An 18,878-nucleotide genomic window follows, 5' to 3' on the forward strand; every position below is an offset into this window, starting at 1 on the left:
GCTCCCCCATAAATTATCTACATTCCAGTGACTCTCCAGCAATCTAAAGACAATTCCATTAGTCCTTTATCTGTAACCATGTAACTGGTTGGAATAAATCATGACCTAACCTTTTACGACTCCTTCATTACAGCTTTAGCAGAGGCACAGTCTGGATAACCTAACCTAGGTTCTTCAATAATATTACTGCAACAAATACATGCTTTTAAAAACCTTACAGCAACGGATATAAAATACAACATATATCAATTTCTACATTCATCACAGTCTCCTGCACTTCTATCTTATGGTCTGATAAAAGTAAGTGGAGCAAAAATAAGAAAGAAGCAATTGCCAAGCTCAGTACACCGATCCCACTGATCTGAATGCCTGCAGTGATGCCCCTTTAAAGTCTGTTTCCAGTCACGTCACTCAGTTTCTGAAGCCAATCCTGCACAGTGTTACTCAGGCTGGCAGATCGGCAGTCCAGTCCAATTAAGATAAAATTAGGATCCCAGTAAAATTGATTTGCAATTCTTTATGAGGCAGTCGCTTGTTGTGGGATGATGCCTTTTGTGCACTTTCCAGTTAACCAATTGAAATGACTGCCCAAAGCAGAAATGTGTCAATTTTTGATACTTTAACTACTTAACTGCCCCACTCGTGCTTAGTGGTCTGGGTTACAATTGATGCCTTATATTCTGAGGACTTATGTTCTATCACTAATTATTTTTAACAGACCTTATTGTAAACCTACATCAGTTGTTTGAGGCCAGTTTCTTGGCTGAAAACTAAATCTGTTTCTATGACTGGAACTTAATTGGCTTTTAAGATTGCTCAATTTTTAAAAAAAAAGTAATATTACTAATACATGTTATTGTTACAACTTGCATTCATGGTAATTTTTCATGTTGCCAGTTCCTAACACAATCCTAGAAAATAACAACTGTAAATACATTATTATTGCTACAATTAATTAGATACTCACCCTGTAAAAGTTTATAATTCAAAAGCTTTGAATCAAAATAAATACTACAATTGCTTGCTTGCAACTCTAAAAGTCAGAATAAATTTAAAATTTACAGGACAAATCCAATCTAGCTAATTGCTATCAACCTATGCTGAATCGATCATCACTGCAGGCATTCCTCAGGGCAGTGTCCGAGGCCCAACCATCATCAGCTATTCAACAATGACCTTCCATTCAACAGACAGTCAGAAGTGTCAATGTTAGCTGATGATTGTACCATGTTCAGTACTATTCACAACTCCTCAGATAAATTAAACAGCTTTTTCCCTGCATGCAGCAAGAATTGAACAATATCCAGGTCTGTGCCAATAATTGGCAAATAACCAGCTTCCCTTGACGTTCAACATCATTACCATTATCAAATCAATCCCCCACCATCAACATCATGGGGATCATCATTGACCAAAAACTTAATTGGGACAGCCACATAAATACTGTGGCTTCAGATGTGGTTGGAAATATTGTAGTAAGTGACTCCAGACTGCCTAATACCTTTCCAGCACCTTCCAGACACTGTCACAATATGAATATTTCCCACTTGTCTGAATGAGTGCAACTCGAACAACACAAGAATCTCAGCAACATGCAAGAACAATGCAGCCCACTTGACTGGTCCATTATCCACCAGCTGAAACATTGGCTTCCTCCACACTGCTGCAGCATAGCTACACTATAGCAACTCCCCTCTTCAGCATCTCCCAAACTCCATCTCACAGAAGCATCTAGAAGAACAAGTGCAGTATGTGCATGGGAACACCATCGCCTACAAATTCCCCTCCAAGTCACAGGTCACCCTGACTTGGAAATGTCACCTTTATCGTCAACATCCTGGAACTCCCTATCTAACAGAGCTGTGTAGCTTCACCATACAGACTGGAGCGGTCAAGTTGGAGGTTCATCACTTCCTTCTCAAGGACATTTAGGGATGGGCAATAAATGTGGACATTCCTAGAATTTAGGCTATTTTGGTAATGAATAATAAAAAAATGTAAAAAGGAAATTAAGCAATTGAATCTGATTTGTGCAGTTTTCAGAATACGGCAGTCACATTAACCATATTTGGAATTGGTGTAATTTCTCCGATAAACACTGATAACCAAATATTTTAATATTCTGGATGATGAAACAGAGTAAGACACCCACGAGTAATCAAAGCCTTTAGCTGTAGTTGAGTTATGGTGAGTGCCTTAATTAGCAGACAGTAATTACTGCTCAGCAATTATACAGTGTGAGATCACTCTGTATAACAGAACAGTGCATTGGAAAAACATTAAGGGTATTTCTTCTTTTCAGGGTGAGACCAGTAAGTTTACATGAATCAGGAATCAGCAACATTAGGGCTACATGCTGGTGCTCCCAAACGGTTTATTAAGGGCATCATTGCAGCATAATAATCCTTTTGTTAGAAGCCCCTGATGAACATAGTAGTCCCTCCTCCTGTCACAGGGAGGCTCATTTGATATTCAGTTCCAGTCTAAGGAAAGTCATTAAATCAGATGAGCAATGACGCTGGAGTTTTAGAGTCCAGCTTCAGTCAACATCACCATGCAAAGGCTGTTCACAGCTCTGTGTGATTTTCTTGTCCGTGCCTTCTCAGTGATGACCAATTTGTGCTCGTTACTTTGCATCAAGTACAGGTAAAATGTTGGGAGGTTTGTGGTTCCACTCATCTTTTACTGGCAGAAACTGTTTTGCTTGAATCCTCCTTTGTGATGTGATATTTTCATCCTCCTTGGGCCCCAGGCTGCTTCTCAGGCCATTTAGGAGCAAATCTATTGATTTCTCTTTCTCAACAGCTGTAATTCAGTTTTGTATTACTATTCCATGTGGCCTCCAAATAACAGACATAATGTTTTATCAAACTTTAATTTTAAAAAGATAGGTGTGTAACTATGTCAGGCTTAGAAACTAGTGGATATTGCCTTTGCTGCACTTCCAAGGGCAGGGAAAGAATTTAAATTAACAGTAATTTGAATCCCTGATTACTTATTTCTAAGACTCATCAGAAACCTTTGAATGACTAACAAAAAACAGCAAATATAAATAATGGCAGGGCGCCAGGGATTTATTTACATGAACCCACAATTTCCATGCATATAGTTTACCAGGGAATAAGCGTATTGTTTATTTTCTCCTCAGAAAGTGTTTTCAAACAGCACACTTCTATGTGGAGGATAGCAGTTCACCACGAGTGGTTCCTAATGAAAGCATTCCCATTATCCCAATTCCAGGTAAGTCTCTCGTTATTTCTCAAGATACTTCTTTGTATTTGTTGAAACACAAATTTTTGAATCCCATTTAATCAGGTTCATATTTACATAACTTCAGCAATATATATAGCACAAATATCCTTCGAAGTTCACCTTTAGTTTAGCTACGATTGTGCAAAATACTTTGTTGGAGAACCAGCCTATGGTACATTTATATTTTGCAATGTAATGTTAAACTGAGGAATTTATTATAATTTAACTGAAAACATGGATAAGATGGAATGCCTTTTGTACCTTTATACTGAAGATATCACATTTTGATTAAATGCTTAATTGCTATGTTGATCCTGCCTCAAGTGTGTGATTTGTGACCCTGCAAAAAAACATAGGACCATTGATTCACATAAAGTTTTAGTTCTGAAATCCTAATGATGGTTAACAGTGATTTATAATAGCATTATATAACCTGGTTAGTGCAGAGTTGGAGGGTGGAAGGGAGGGGGAAGGGCAGCTGATTCCAGAGGTATCAGACAGATTTTGTCTACATTTGACCCACCAGGAATGAAATGATATGTGTATTTAAGTGAAATAGATAATATAGGAAATAAAGTAAGATTATTATATTCTGGACAAAGGGATTGTTTCAGAAAGCACTGGGTAGATTGTTACAGTGTTTCTACAGAATAATTTGAAAATGCTCCTCTGTTTTGGTCTAAAATATTACTAGTGCATAATGTGCAAAGTCCTCAGTCATTAAATTTTGTTTGATGGATTAGAGTTTCATCATAGTTCTTTTTACCTGACTCTCAAATGCTGAGAACCTAAATGTTGCTAATTTTCTTATCTGTCAGATATCTGTCGGCAAGATAAGACCATGTCACAAAACATTGAGTTGATACTAGGCAGTAAGAATGCAAGCATACATTTGTCATGCTGTTACACTTTGCTTTCATCAGTGCCCTTTCACCATAATGGCAGGAGCGTTAAGGTTAAAGACCTGTATCTGTTCATCCTTAGATAAGGGATCAAATGTTTCCCCAGTTGGTAGTTGCACACTGTCTCTTAAGATCTACTAGAATTCTACTGAGCAGCTAAATTTGAAGAACCTGCTTTTTATGATTTTATTTGCAGTGCCAGGGTAGCAGAGGTGAATCCTTCGTGCTTTATTCCACTGTGCAGTAGTTAAACAGGCTTGCCTGGATAAATTATCTTCATCGACCTCCTGTCACGGGTTTTCACTGGGTGCTGTTGATCACTGTCTTCTGTTCATTCACTTTGAATAATTGTTCCTGTCTGTCTATTGACAAGTGTACACATCAGGCCCGGAGAAGCAGATTGCAGAAGAACATTAGGTTCACTTTGACAACAGAACCTCATTGGACTATTATTGCTGCAATTCTTTTAGTTTTTAGTTTCCTACATAATTACTTTGGTGCCCTCCTGACCATGAGATGTCTCCACAATTTGGCTTTAGCTTTTTACAAATATTTTACAAAGAAGCAGAAATTGTGAGTTTCTTTCGGCTGATACTTTATTGTCAAGATTTTAATGATAATAAACCGAAGGGCTTACAAATGTATGGCCATACAAAAATGATAGCAGGAAAAGTTGAGCTGGTCCATTAATCCCACCCCATACCATAATGACATCCTAAGTCCCGTGAATCACAACATCAGACCAACCAAACACCTATTAAAAAGCTGGCAGCTAAAATGCCTCTTAATGTTGCCGAGGCAAGTATTTCCTACTTTTGGTTCATCTGGCCACACAGTTCATGGAGATGGGTAATTTCCCAATCATGGTGACATACTGTAACAAAGCACTGAACACAGATCAGATCGTTTCCAGCCGGACTGACAGAAATAGTCAGTTTGTCCAGATGTATCTATATGACAGAATTAGCAAAGGCATCATAAAATATGTTCTTCTTGTCGTGATATGCAAACATGCACCTAATGAACATTTGAATAGGACACGACCAATGAGCAGTCAGGACACTCAGGGGTGGTATCTCAATATAAAAGGGATGCGGCACTCATACCCTGCCTCTTTCCACAGGCCAACACCTGCAGAGTGAGACAGGGTGTATCTTCAGCATCACACCCCAGCATATGGCTTAGAGCAGGCTGGTTCAGTTAGACTGAGTTACTACAATTAGATTATCAGAGAGCCGAACTCATTGAGAACTCTGCTAATAGTTCAATAAACACATTGAACTCATTTCAAAGTCTGGAGCATTGTTTACTTAAAACTGCACCAAGTGGCATGTGTTATTCCAAACTACATAACACAACATGATACCAGGAGTCTGTTCAATCTAGTTAGTTCAACTCAGCAAGATCCGTGATGACCAGCAACCGCATACCGCCACAATGGAAAAGATTCAGGCTCCTCACCAGCTCAGGACCACCGGCAATCTCAGTGCCAACTGGCGGACATTCAAACAGAAATTTCAGCTTTACGTCGAAGCACTAGACCTCAATGGTGCGTCTGATGCACGGAAGATAGCTCCTCTTCTTACCACAGCAGGTGATCATGCCATAGAAATATTCAATTCCTTTCACTTCGTCGAAGACCAGGACAAGACAAAGTACCAGACCATCCTGGACAAATTTGACAGCCACTGTGAGGTGGACACCAACAAAATCTTCAAGCGCTCCATATTCAAGCAGTGATTGCAAGGTAAAGATGAATCCCTCAACTCCTAAAGAACTAACCTTAGACTGCTAGCGCAATCCTGCAACTTTGGTGATATCACTGACTCCATGATCAAAGACCAAATCATTTTTGGAGTTTACTCTGATCCTCTGTGGGAACAGTTACTGAAGATCAAGCATATGACCCTGCCAGTTGCGATTGAAACATGCACTGTGCATGAGCACGCTAAAAATTGCAATTACCAGTACAAAACGGCAGAAAATGATAGACTAGCCTCCCACAAGGCGGAGAGTGTGCAGGCCATCTCCCGGATGCAGCGCCTCAACATTGATGAAAGCGGCCATTTCACGCGTTCTTCCCGGGGCCCGACGCATGCGCGAAGCAATCTGGATAACGAAACAGCCGAAAACAGCACTGCGCAGGTGCAGACATCCGACAACCGCACTGCGCATGCGCAACGATGCACGGAGCGTCATGACGCCGACGTCATGACATGTGCGAACTGTGGCACCGCCCATTTAAAGAAACACTGCCCTGTTTCAGAGGCAGACGCTGTTTAAACTGTGGGAAACCAAACCACTATACAGCCTTGTGCAGATCTACATCACCAGTCAGGAACCAGCGCTCCCAATTCCGACAATGCGCATCCGGAGTGTGCAACACCGCCGACAGGATTCTGATACCGGCAGTGCAATGGATCCAGATGATGAATGCCTGGACAACACTTACTGTGTGGGCATTATTACGAAGTGTGAATATGCCACCACCAGACACCTCGCAAGTCCCATCAATCCTGGCTATGGATTCCGAGGATGAATGGCATGCAGTGATGAAGGTCAACCACTGCCCCATCCAGTTCAAACTGGACACAGGTGCCTCTGCCAACCTCCTCCCACAGGCGGACTTTAAAAGAATCAAGAAGCTCCCCACGGTCCTTCCAGCTGCCTGCAAGCTCCTGGATTACAACGGGAATGCCATCACGGCACTGGGGTCCTGCCATCTGAAAGTATCCAACCGACACTCACAAGCACGGTTACGCTTCAAAATTGTTAAGCCAGACAGGGCATCCCTACTAGGTGCACACGCCTGCAAGCAGCTAAGCCTCATTCAAAGGGTTTACACCACAACGTCCTCCCATTTGGATCTTCAGGCCAGCATCGACGACATCCTCGCCCAATATCCAGATGTGTTCAACGGGACGGGTACGCTGCTGTATCGATACAAAATTCTGCTATGACCTGATGCCACGCCAGTGGTCCACACACACGATGAGTCCCTGCTCCACTGAGAGACCGCCTGAAGGCAGAGCTCAAGAATGTTCAGCAGAAAGGCATCATATCCAAGGTCAGCGAACAGACTGACTGGGTCAGCCCGATGGTGTGCGTAAAGAAGCCTTCGGGGGACCTGCGCATCTGCATTGATCCCAAGGATCTCAATAATAACATAATGCGAGAACATTGCCCCATCCCGAAGCAGGAGGAACTCACGAGTGAAATGGCACACGCGCGCTTCTTCACAAATTTGGACGCATCCCGGGGACTTTGGCAAATCCAACTGGAAGAGTCCAGCAGAAGGCTCTGCACCTTCAACACGCCTTTTGGCAGATACTGCTACAATCGCAAGCCATTTGGCATCATCTCAGCATCAGAGATATTCCATCGCATCATGGAACAGATGATGAACGGCATTGAAGGGGTTCGTGTGCACGTGGACGATATCATCATCTGGTCCACGACCCCTGAAGAACATGTTTCCCGTCTCCAGAAGGTATTCCACCGTGTACATGACTACGGCCTAAAGTTAAACAGGTCTAAGTGCTGTTTTGGAACATCCACGCTCAAGTTCCGAGGAGACCAGAACTCGCAACATGGTGTACGCCCGGACACAGACAAAATCAAAGCCATTGAGACAATGAAAGTCCCTGAGGACAAGAAGGCGGTACTGCGCTTCCTGGCTATGGTCAATTTCCTTGGCAAGTTCATCCCGAACTTCGCCACACACACCACGGTCCAACGCAACCTGGTAAAAAAATTAACTGCCTTTGAGTAGAAGATGGAACACCAGACAGAGTGGCTGGAGCTGAAAGCCAAGCTCACCACTGCACCTGTCCTAACATTCTCCAACTCAGACCGGGAGACAAAGATATCTGCAGATGCGAGTCAGGATGGCATTGGTGCGGTGTTACTTCAACGAGATGACATCATCCTGGGCACCAGTAGCTTACGCGTCACGGGCAATGACACACACTGAAACCAGATATGCTAGATTGAGGAGTGTTTAGGCCTTCTCACCGGCATCCTCAAATTTCAAGATTATGTCTCCGCCTGCCGACATTCACTGTCGAGACGGATCATAGGCCTCTGGTCCACATCATCCATAAGGACCTGAATGACATGACGCCTCGGTTGCAGAGAATCCTGCTTAAACTTAGGAGGTATGACGTCAACTTGGTGTACACACCTGGCAATGAGCTCATCATCGCTGTTGCATTGTCCCGCTCCGTCAACTCACTCAGTGAGCCGCTGGAGATCAGCTAGCACATCAAATCACAGGTGCAACTGTGTGCAAGCACTCTCCTGGCAACAGATGTGAAGATTGTTCTCATCCGAGATGAGACAGCCAAAGACCCCCTGTTGCAGCGAGTCATCCACAACTTCACCAATGACTGGCAGAAAGGGCAATGCCCACAATTTTACAGTGTTAAAGACGACCTGACGGTGATCGATGGCATCCTCCTCAAGCTGGACAGGATTGTCATTCCTCTCAGTCTCCAGAGCTTGGTGCTGCGCCAGATTCATGAGGGATACCTGGGCGTTGAGAAGTACAGACGCAGAGCCTGGCAAGCTGTCTACTGGCCCGGCATCAGCCATAACATCACGAACATGGTCCTGAACTGTTCTACCTGTCAGCGGTTCCAGCCAGCGCAGAGCAAGGAGACGCTCCAACCGCATGACCTAGAGACCTCTCTGTGGTCCAAGGTTGGCATCGACCTCTTCCATGCGAATGGTCGCGACTACATATTCATCATCACTACTTCTCAAACTACCTTGAAGTGCTGAAGCTACCAGACCTCACCTCACGGACCGTCATCAAAGCTTGTAAGGAGACGTTCTCAAGGCATGGCATCCCAATCACCATCATGAGCGACAATGGCCCGTGCTTTCACAGTTGAGAATGGTCCGCGTTTGCCAGGTCAAACAATTTAAAGCATGTCATCTCCAGTCCGCACTATCCGCAGTCCAATGGAAAAGTTGAGAAAGGGGTGCACATTGTTAAACAGCTCATCTGCAAGGCCGCGGACTCTGCTTCCGACATACACCTTGCACTGCTCGCGTACAGGGCGACTCCATTGTGTACTGGCATGTCGCCGGCTCAACTCCTGATGAAAAGGGACCTGTGGACGACACTTCCAGCCATACTCCTGCCCAACCTTGATCACCTCCCGGTGCTGCAGAAGATGCAGCAGCTTCGAGGCCGTCAAAAGCAGGGCTGTGATGCCCATGCCACCGATCTGGCCGTGCTATCCCCGGCAGACACTGTCAGGATCAAGATACCGGATGGTGGGTGGTCTGCTCCGGCTGTTGTTCGACAGGCCGCACCCCGCTCTTATGTTGTACATAGATGTTGTCTATGTACAGACATGTTGTCCAAAGATGTGCGGGTTAGGTGGATTGGCCATGCTAAATTGCCCTTAGTGTCCAAAAAAAAAGTAAGGTTAAGGGGGGGTTGTTGGGTTACGGGTATAGGGTGGATGTGTGGGTTTGAGTAGGGTGATCATTGCTCGGCACAACATCGAGGGCCGAAGGGCCTGTTCTGTGCTGTACTGTTCTATGTTCTATGTTTTATATGGCTGATGGCTCCATCGTGCGAAGGAATCGACAGGCAATGCGCAAAGTTGCTTGCCCACAACCACTTTCCCCTCCATTTCCACATGTTGAATTGCCACCTCCAGATAATTTGAACCATGAGGCCACCAGTCAGGCTTCCATCCCGCCTGTTAAGGCGCCGTCATCCTCTCCACCACCTCTCCGGTGGTCGACCAGGATCAGACACAAGCCTCAGAGACTGGACTTATGAACATTTGTTTTGTTTGCTCTGTTCTGTATTCCTCAGTCAGTCACGTTAGACAGATTCATTCACATGTACATACATTCACATACATCAACAAAACATAAAAAAGGGGAGATGTCATAATATGCAAACATGCAGCTAATGAACACTTCGAATAGGACACGACCAATGAGCAGTTAGGACACTCAGGGGTGGTATCTCAATATAAAAGGGATGAGGCACTCATGCCCCACCTCTTTCCACAGACCAACATCTCCAGAGTGCGACAGGGTGTATCTTCAGCATCACACCCCAGCATGTGGCTTGGAGCAGGCTGGTTCAGTTAGACTGAGTTACTACAATTAGATTAGCAGAGAACTCATTGAGAACTGTGCTGATAGTTCAATAAACACATTGCTGGCTTTTATAGCAGACCAAGGCAGGACAGCAGCACGGTTCAATTCCCGTACCAGCCTCCCCAAACAGGCACCGGAATGTGGCGACAAGAGGATTTTCACAGTAACTTTATTTGAAACCTACTTGTGACAATAAGCAATTCTCATTTCATTTCATTTCAATTCAAAGTCTGGAGCATCTTTTACTTAAAACTGCACCAAGTGGCAGCCTGTGTTATTCCAAACGACATAACACAACACTTCTGGTTGGCAAAATGCATTACGCTGGCCTATACATTCCAATAGAAATTTTAATTCTTGGTAGCATTTATATTCAGTTTAGCTTTCATGTTAAATTTATATTTGTGCCGAAATTGGGTGCGCAGGTAATGACCACTGCACTTGAATGTCTAGGTCCAAGGCACAGCTAACATTTTACATGGGCCTCGTTATCGAATGGGCACAGTGCTGTAGAATTTGAGTTAGTGATGAATATTTTGCCCTCTGAAATGATGCATTTCAGTTACATTCAATGGTTGAAGAATTTGGGGCTTTCTTTCACTACAGCTGAAAAGGTTCAGGGTGATACAATAGTCAAGTCTCAAGATTATGAAGGATGATGCAGAGGTAAATAGTAGTAGATTTCTTTCACCAGTTTATAAGGAGAGGATCCAAATGTAAGACAATTGCAAAAAATAATTAAGCAGAAGGCACTTCTTTATATAGAAGGTGATTAAAATGTGGAATTCTTTGCCATAAACTACTATTGAAGCAGAACCTTTATATTTAAGAGTAACCTCGTATCTGGGGCAAGAGGAGCAAGTGGGATTACTCTTGAGCGCTTTTGAAGAAAACACTGGGGATGCAATCCTCCCAAAAGGGAACAAAGTCCCCTAGCGAGCACGTTTAGCCGTGTGTTTCCCGGTACTCGCCGTGCTGAGAAACACATGGCTATTCAATGCGACCTGCGTTGAATAAGGTTCCTGAATGGGGAACCCATGGCCGAGGCCACACATAGCTCTCCATTTTTTGCAGTGGGGAGCTCTGCTCCCCATTGTAGTGACTGATTGGGATGCCCTATTTAAAGGGCTTCCAGATCCCCGAGGCCCCCGAAACAATCCCTGACCTCCCCCCCCCCCTCCCCACCTAAAAAGTGATCCCGTCCATTGTGTGCGGGATTCACATCACAATGTCTCACGAGATTGCCTTGTATATTGCGAGGCATTGCGAGCCGGGTAGATCCTGGGAATGAGGTCTCCCGGCTTTCAACGGCCATGCTGCACCGGGACGAGCTGCTTTTCTGGCGCAGCATGGCCAATTGCCAGCATGGCATTGATGTTCGTACCAAAGAACTTATTTCTATGCTATATTCTTCCATTGTGCTAATTTTCTTTGCATTACTGTTCAGAGAAGACATATGTCATTATTTTCAATCTTTCGTTCTTGAATATAATTTTGACCTTAGTTAAATACACAAAGTTCCTGTATTGATTATTACCTTCATTCTTAATTATTTGATGATCCATTAAAATCTAGCTGTGCCCACCCAAACAGGCACCCCTTGGATTTCTTTATTGCAAAATAATTTTCCTTGCACCATGTTCTGAAGTGTTTAATGGCCTGTTGCAGATTTTGTCTGTTGACATAAAAACTAACCTGAACTTTCAAGCTGAAGTCCAGACGTCCTTTGCTCCATTTACAAATCTTTGCACCTTTTTGATCATTTAAGTGTGATGTTAGCTGTAATAACGATTTGCAACATTGTGGGCTATTGGCAGACAACACTAGTAAGTAACACAGAACCTTGAACATAACTGGTTGTATGTTCTAACCCACAAACACAAGTTTATTGCCTGTCCTTTTTTTAATGAATTGTTTCAACAAAATATTATCTTGCTGGAGACGGCATTTCCCTTTATCCTTATTTTATGTTTTGGAGATTACTGTTGTGCACCTTCCCAACAAAGAGGATAAGCTGGAGATTGTTCCAAAGCCTCTGACAGTATCCAAAGGAAGTGCATGAAAGAAGTACAAGATAGTGGTAACCCTTCTAATTTTTCAGCTCTTTTCTGGGGACAGTCCTTGGCTTCTGATAATTCTTCCACACAACAGTGCACTTGAAATTGGAAAGCTAATCACTGATAGTTAATGGAGGAAATGGGGGTCTTGCCCACTGTCTGGAGACTGGCCAGAGCCCAATGTTGCATATTTTAGGCAAGGCCAGCAATATTAACTGCCACTCAGACACTTAACTGGACCGGTATGGATGTGGGGGTGGGGGGGGGAGGGTTCCTCCCTGGGAGTCTTCCCTGAGAATCAAGAACCCCGGTGATAGTGATCGCACGAGCCATGATCTGCCAGCAATCAGAGGCTAGCAACTCTATTGAACAGCAGTGCCTCCAGGGAGGCCGTGGCTCCTTCCAGTATGACACCCACCTGAGTCCAAGTATCATCGCTAGATCTTAGGTCACAGGTGAGTGATGAGAGGAAGGAGTTTGCGGGTCGGAGTACTGGGCGAGAGGGTCGATATCAAGGTCAGGGAGGTGGCTTTCAGCAGGCCCACCACCTTCCTGATGTCAGTCCCTCAATCAGAGTCTTTGAAAGTGGGATACCCTGGGAGCCCGCAAGCAACACCACACAGTTTTGCTTGTCAAGTTCATTGCGTGCCAAGTTCCCTGACTGCTGCTGAATTAGCACCGCTGCTGGCGAAGTGAGGTCCTTAAGTGAGAATTAATTGAGAGCCTCAAAAGGGACGAGGGAGGCTGCCAACGGGCCCTTCCACCTCGGATGTAACTGAGGTGAAAGAGGGTTTGTGACAGGGACCCCCATCTGCCACCTCCCCACCTGATTAAATACTCCCGCTATCAAACCTGCCAAGGGGATGCCATTAAATTCCATCTGATATATGGGTAACTGCAGAAACAAAACCAATCTATTGGTAAAGAGAAATTCTAATATTACGTTGATGTCTTTATATAAACAGTTTATTAAATGAGCCAATGTACTGCACAATTTGAATGTTCACAGCATTCCTAATAAGGAAACCACCGAGCAGCAAAAGACAGCAGGCTCAGCCCAATGGGAGATGCATTTAGGCACTGGCAACAGTACAGACCTGTTTAAAAGCCACAGCATGCTTTTGTTACCTGGCAACCATAGAGTCAATTGTATAGAAATAGGCATTGAGTATTAGTTAGCCAGTAAATAGCTCAGTTTGCAATATTACCTGTATTTTTTATAATTAGTAAATTACCTTGCTATGTGCCACCTATGGTGAAGCATGCCCAGCTTCAGGACTGTTTGAAGGGAGCAATTTTGTAGATGATACAAAGTTGGGTGGGAAGGTGAACTGTAAGGAGGATGCAGAGATTCTTCAGGAGGATTTGGATAGGATGAGTGAGTGGGCATATGCATGGCAGATGCAGTATAATGTGGATTAATGTGAGGTTATCCACTCTGGTAGCAGAAATAGGATGGCAGATTATTATTTGAATGGATGTAAATTGAGAGAGGTGGATGCTCAGCGATGATGTGGAGATGCCGGCGTTGGACTGGGGTGAGCACAGTAAGAAGTCTTACAACACCAGGTTAAAGTCCAACAGGTTTGTTTCAAACACGAGCTTTCGGAGCACGGCTCCGAAAGCTCAGGTCAAGACCTGAAGAAGGAGCCGTGCTCCGAAAGCTCGTGTTTGAAACAAACCTGTTGGACTTTAACCTGGTGTTGTAAGACTTCTTACGATGCTCAGCGAGACGTTGGTGTCCTTGTGCATCAGTTTCTGAAAGTAAGCATGCAAGTACAGCAGGCAGTAAAGAGTAAAGGTAAATGGTATGTTGTCCTTCATAGTGAGAAGATTAGTGTATAGGAATAGGGATGTTTTACTACAATTGTATAGGGCTTTGATGAGGCCACACCGGGAGTTTTGTATGCAGTTTTGGGGTCCTTATCTGAGGAAGAAGTTGCTTGCTAAGGAGGGAGTGCAGCAGAAGTTTACCAAGGTGATTCCTTGCATGGCGGGACTGTCATGTGAGGAGAGACTAAATCGGTTAGGATTATATTCATTGGCGTTTAGAAGAGTGAGAGGGGAATCTCATAGAAACTTTAAAAATTCTGACAGGATTCGACAGGATGGATTCAGAAAAAATGTTCCCGATGGTGGGCAAATCCAGAACTTGGGGTCATAGTTTGAGGATAAGGAGTAAACCTTTTAGGACTGAGGTGAGGAGAAACTTCTTCACCCAGAGAGTGGTGAATCTGTGGAATTCACTACCACAAAAAGTAGTTGAGGTGAAAACATGTAATTTCAAGAACGAATTAGTATAGCTCTTGGGGCTAAATGGATCAAGGGATATGGAGGATGACAGGATCATAAAATTAAATTTGATGATCAACCATGATAATGAATAGTGAGCAGGTTCGAAGGGCCGAATGGCCTCCTCCTGCTTCTATTTTCTGTGTATGTTTCTATGTATTCAATGAGTGGTCACCACCACCAAATGGAATATGGCAAAATATTTGTCAGGGACTGTTGAACAATAATATTCCGAAGTTCATCAGAGGCATTCATCATGCTGTTTCCAATGGCATCATATTGTTCAGCTTTTTTGGGTCCACCTTATGAATGTGTACCTATTTCATAGCTTTCCCTCTTTGCTACTGAAATTTGGTGCTTCTGATTTTTTATACAAGAACTTAACAGCTTGCTGTTAGAAGGAATTACAACAAATTACATTAACTTTGCAACATCAGCCATAGATACTTCCCTACATAGATACAGAAGTATGTAGGTAAAGTAATTTAGGTAAAGAAAGAGGTTTAGCTCACTTGGCTAGACAGCTGATTCTTGATGCAAAGCAAGTCCAGCAGCACGGGTTCAATTCTGTACCGGACTTCTCAACCTTGTCTCTTGCCTGAGGTGTGGTGATCCTCAGGTTAAACTACCACAGTCAGCTCTCCCCTTTCGAAGGGGAAAGCTGCCTATGGTCATCTGGGACTATGGCGGTTTTACCTTTTACATGGGTATTAGGAGCAGAAGTAGGCAACTCAGCTCTTCGAGCCTGCTCCGCCATTCAATCAGATCATGGCTGTTCTCTTCCTGGTCTCAAATCCACCTCCCTGCCTGTTTCAAATATCTCTCCTTTTTAAAGAAATTTAGAGTATCCAATTCATTTTTTCCAATTCAGGGGCAATTTAGCGTGGCCAATCCACCTAACCGGCATATCTTTGTGTTGTGGGGGCGAAACCCAAGCAAACACGGGGAGAATGTGCAAACTCCACACAGACAGTGACCCAGAGCCGGCATCGAACCTGGGCCCTTGGCACCTTGAGACAGCAGTGCTAGCCACTGTACCACCGTGTTGCCCTCCCAATATCTCTTTAACTGGTTTTTAAAATCCAAAATATATCTATCTCCTTAATGAAACCATTAATGATTCAAACCCAACCACACTATGGGGCAGCGAGTTCCACAAATTCACCACCCTCTGCAAGAAGTAGTTCCTCCTTATTTCAGTTTTAAACCTACCACATCTCAACCTATGGGCGGGTTTCTCGGACCCCCGCCGGGTCGGAGAACCCCCAGGGGGCGGTGTGAATCCCGCCCCGGCGCCGGCTGCCGTATTCTCCGGCGCTGTTTTTCGGGCAGGGGCAGGATTCCCGCCACGCTGGTCGGGGGCCATTGGCAGCGGCCCCCCCGGAAATTCTCCGGCCCCTGATGGTCCGAGCGGCCGTCTGTTTTTGGCCAATCCCACCGGCGGGGTTACGCATGGTCCCACACGGCGGGACCTGGCAAGTAAGTCGGCGGGGGCGGTCCTCAGGGGATGGGGGGGGGGGGGTTACGACCCTGGGGGGGGGCCTCCACGGTGGCCTGGCCCACGATCGGGGCCCACCGATCTGTGGTGGGCCTGTTCCATGGGGGCACTTATTCCTTTCGCGCTGGCCCCTGCAGCGCTCCACTATGGCCGGGGTAGAGAATTGAACCCCCTGCACATGCGCGAGATCACGCCGGCCCTTCGGCGCATGCACGAACTTGTGCAGTCCCTTCGGCGCCAACCCTTCCGGCATCCACCTAGTCTCCGAAAGTGGGAAGAAGTCTGCACTTTCGGGGGCTGTTGACGCCGGAGTGGTTGGCATGGGGACTTGCCAACTTGCCAATATACCCGCTGTATATCTGTGACCTTGGGCGGGATTCCCCAGCGCCGGTTTTCGTGCGGAGGCAGGGATCGCGCCGCGCCAGACGGGTGCCATTGGTAGTGGCCCCCCCAGCAATTCTCCGGGCCCCGATGGGCCGAGCGGCCGTCTGTTTTCGGCCAGTACTGTCGGCGTGAAATGGACATGGTACATCCCGGCGGGACCTGGCTTTGAGGGCGGCTAGTGGAGTCCTCGGGGGGGCGCAGGGGGATCCAGCCCCGGGGGAGGCCCCCATGGTGGTCTGTCCCCTGATCGGGGCCCACCGATCTGCAGGCGGGCCTGTGCCGCGGGGGCACTCTTTCCCTCCGCGCCGGCCTCTGAAAGGCTCCGCCTACCCATGTGCTGGAAACACGCCGGCGGTTCTGTGCATGCGCCAGAACACGCTGGCGGTTCTGCACATGCACCAACTCGAGCCGACCCACGGCGGCCCTTCGGCGGCGGCTGGCGCGGCGTCAACCCCACCGGTGCCAGCCTCGTCCCCGGAGGTGCGGAGGATATCGCAACTTCCGGGCGGCCTGGCGCCGGAGTGGTTCGCGCCGCTCTTGGCGCCAGCGTCGGGCCATCCGGCCAGTTGCGGGAGAATCCCGCCCCTTGTCTTTCTCCATTGTGCTCTTAAGAGACTCTCTTGTGTAAAAGTCTGAAGAGTAAATTTGTTGCAACTGAGGAAATTTTAACTATACTTTGCAGAAACAACTGCAGCTAATTCTGAACAGTCAAAAGCTCTTACAACATTTATTAAGGGAATCCTCCTTTTTGACCAGTCTCCAAACTGCATTAACTGATCTTTCTCAGCAGATGTATTAACACAATACGTTATACTGTGTTTGCCTATACAACAGCAGGCAGTGGGCCTTAAAGTAATTCAATACCCATGAAGTGCCTCAAAATATTTCAAAGAGTTGTAAATGTGAAAAAAATGAATTATTTTTGTCTAGTTTGAGCGAGGTACTTGATTCTCTAAAAAGTCACGATATGAAAGGAAGCAAAAAAACAGCTGCACTCCCTGCAATTGCACCCTAGTCTCAATCAGTACTACAGCCCTGATTGTAACTCTCAACTGAAAGACATGTGGATGAGGAGCGAGGTGGGTGGCCAATTGTCTGACCCTCTGCAGCCTTAGGCGCAGGAGACTTTAACACCTGGGCCTTGTCTGCCACCATGAGTTTCATGTCCAAAGCTGATGGAAATCATTAGCTGGCTGCAGTAGGATTGTGTGCTGCAGAGAGGCTGCTGCTGGGGTCCTGAGGAAATGTTCCTGCTACTCAGAGTTAAGTGGGTGGGCAAGTGGTCAGGAAAGTAGGGAATTGGTATGGAATATTGTACTTCATCCGGATATGTTTATTCAGAACATAAAAAGCAACTGGGCAAGAGCTCGAGGGCTTGCTCCTGGATCCACTGTGTTTCATATCACCCAGCAGTAAGGGTGTGATCTTACAGAGGCCCATCTAAATAACGAACGGTTTGAAATTCAGCAGCCAGAGAATTTTAGGAATAGAAAACATGGATACATTCATTCTTAAATGTCTATGGCCAAAACAAAAATCATACAGTTGTCTTTAATTTTAAAATAGCTTAATCTGCCTGATTATATTATGACTTTAGGAATCTGTTAAAATAATTATTTCAACAGACAATCCCGTTGCCAGATGGAAGCCTGTGTATGATTATTAAACTGGTAACTAGAGAGCAGAAGTGGCAGAAATTAACATTTAAGGAATAAAGGGAGAATATTTTTCATGTAGAGGATTCTAAACATGGAACAACATTCTGCCAGAAACAGTTGTGATGGCTTTTAAAATTATGAAGATTTGAAAAATAAAAAAAGAAAAGGGGCCAACATTCTTTCAAAGAATTGGCACACGAGCCGTGGGCCAAATAGCCTGCATCTGTGCTGTAACATTTTATGATTCCATCAAATTTATGACTCCAGTTGGAATGCCCGAGTATGTGTATTATAGATCCATTCTCAGTGTATTCCATGGGTAATTCTAACATTGTGCTGTTAATTGATTCACATGTGCAACCATAATTATTGCCCCTATCCGGGAGCTGCGTAATCCAAAGGAGCCTTCAATAGAATTGCGAGCTCCAGGTGCCAGATGCAGCTGCAATGATTAGTTTCTAGAGAATCATAATAGGGATGTGAGATGAATTTAACAATACATTGCATCAACTATCACCAGGATAACAATTGCACAGAAAGGATTTAAAAACGTACACGGTGGGGGAGAAATTCAATGTGAGCACTCCCCCCCACCCCCCCATTTTCCTACATAAAACAGACATTAAGGCTTCTGAATTTCACGTTGTGAACTGCTGTGTCCAATCTGGATCAAAAGTGTGCCAGATGCCATGTTGACTTGGCTGAT

At 45.2% G+C, this 18,878-nt stretch overlaps 1 protein-coding gene across 2 annotated transcripts in view; it reads left to right on the forward strand.

Moving 5' to 3' along the window:
* Window positions 1-18,878, forward strand: part of LOC119973064 (receptor-type tyrosine-protein phosphatase gamma-like) — a 1,019,600-nt gene that overhangs the window by 898,075 nt on the left and 102,647 nt on the right. For both annotated transcript variants that reach the window (XM_038810525.1, XM_038810526.1), the window contains one exon: window positions 3,149-3,240. In XM_038810525.1, the coding sequence (XP_038666453.1) occupies window positions 3,149-3,240 (92 nt within the window). The remainder of the gene's footprint in view (window positions 1-3,148; window positions 3,241-18,878) is intronic.

Source organism: Scyliorhinus canicula, chromosome 11 (assembly GCF_902713615.1).
Source record: "Scyliorhinus canicula chromosome 11, sScyCan1.1, whole genome shotgun sequence".
Lineage (NCBI taxonomy): Eukaryota > Metazoa > Chordata > Chondrichthyes > Carcharhiniformes > Scyliorhinidae > Scyliorhinus > Scyliorhinus canicula.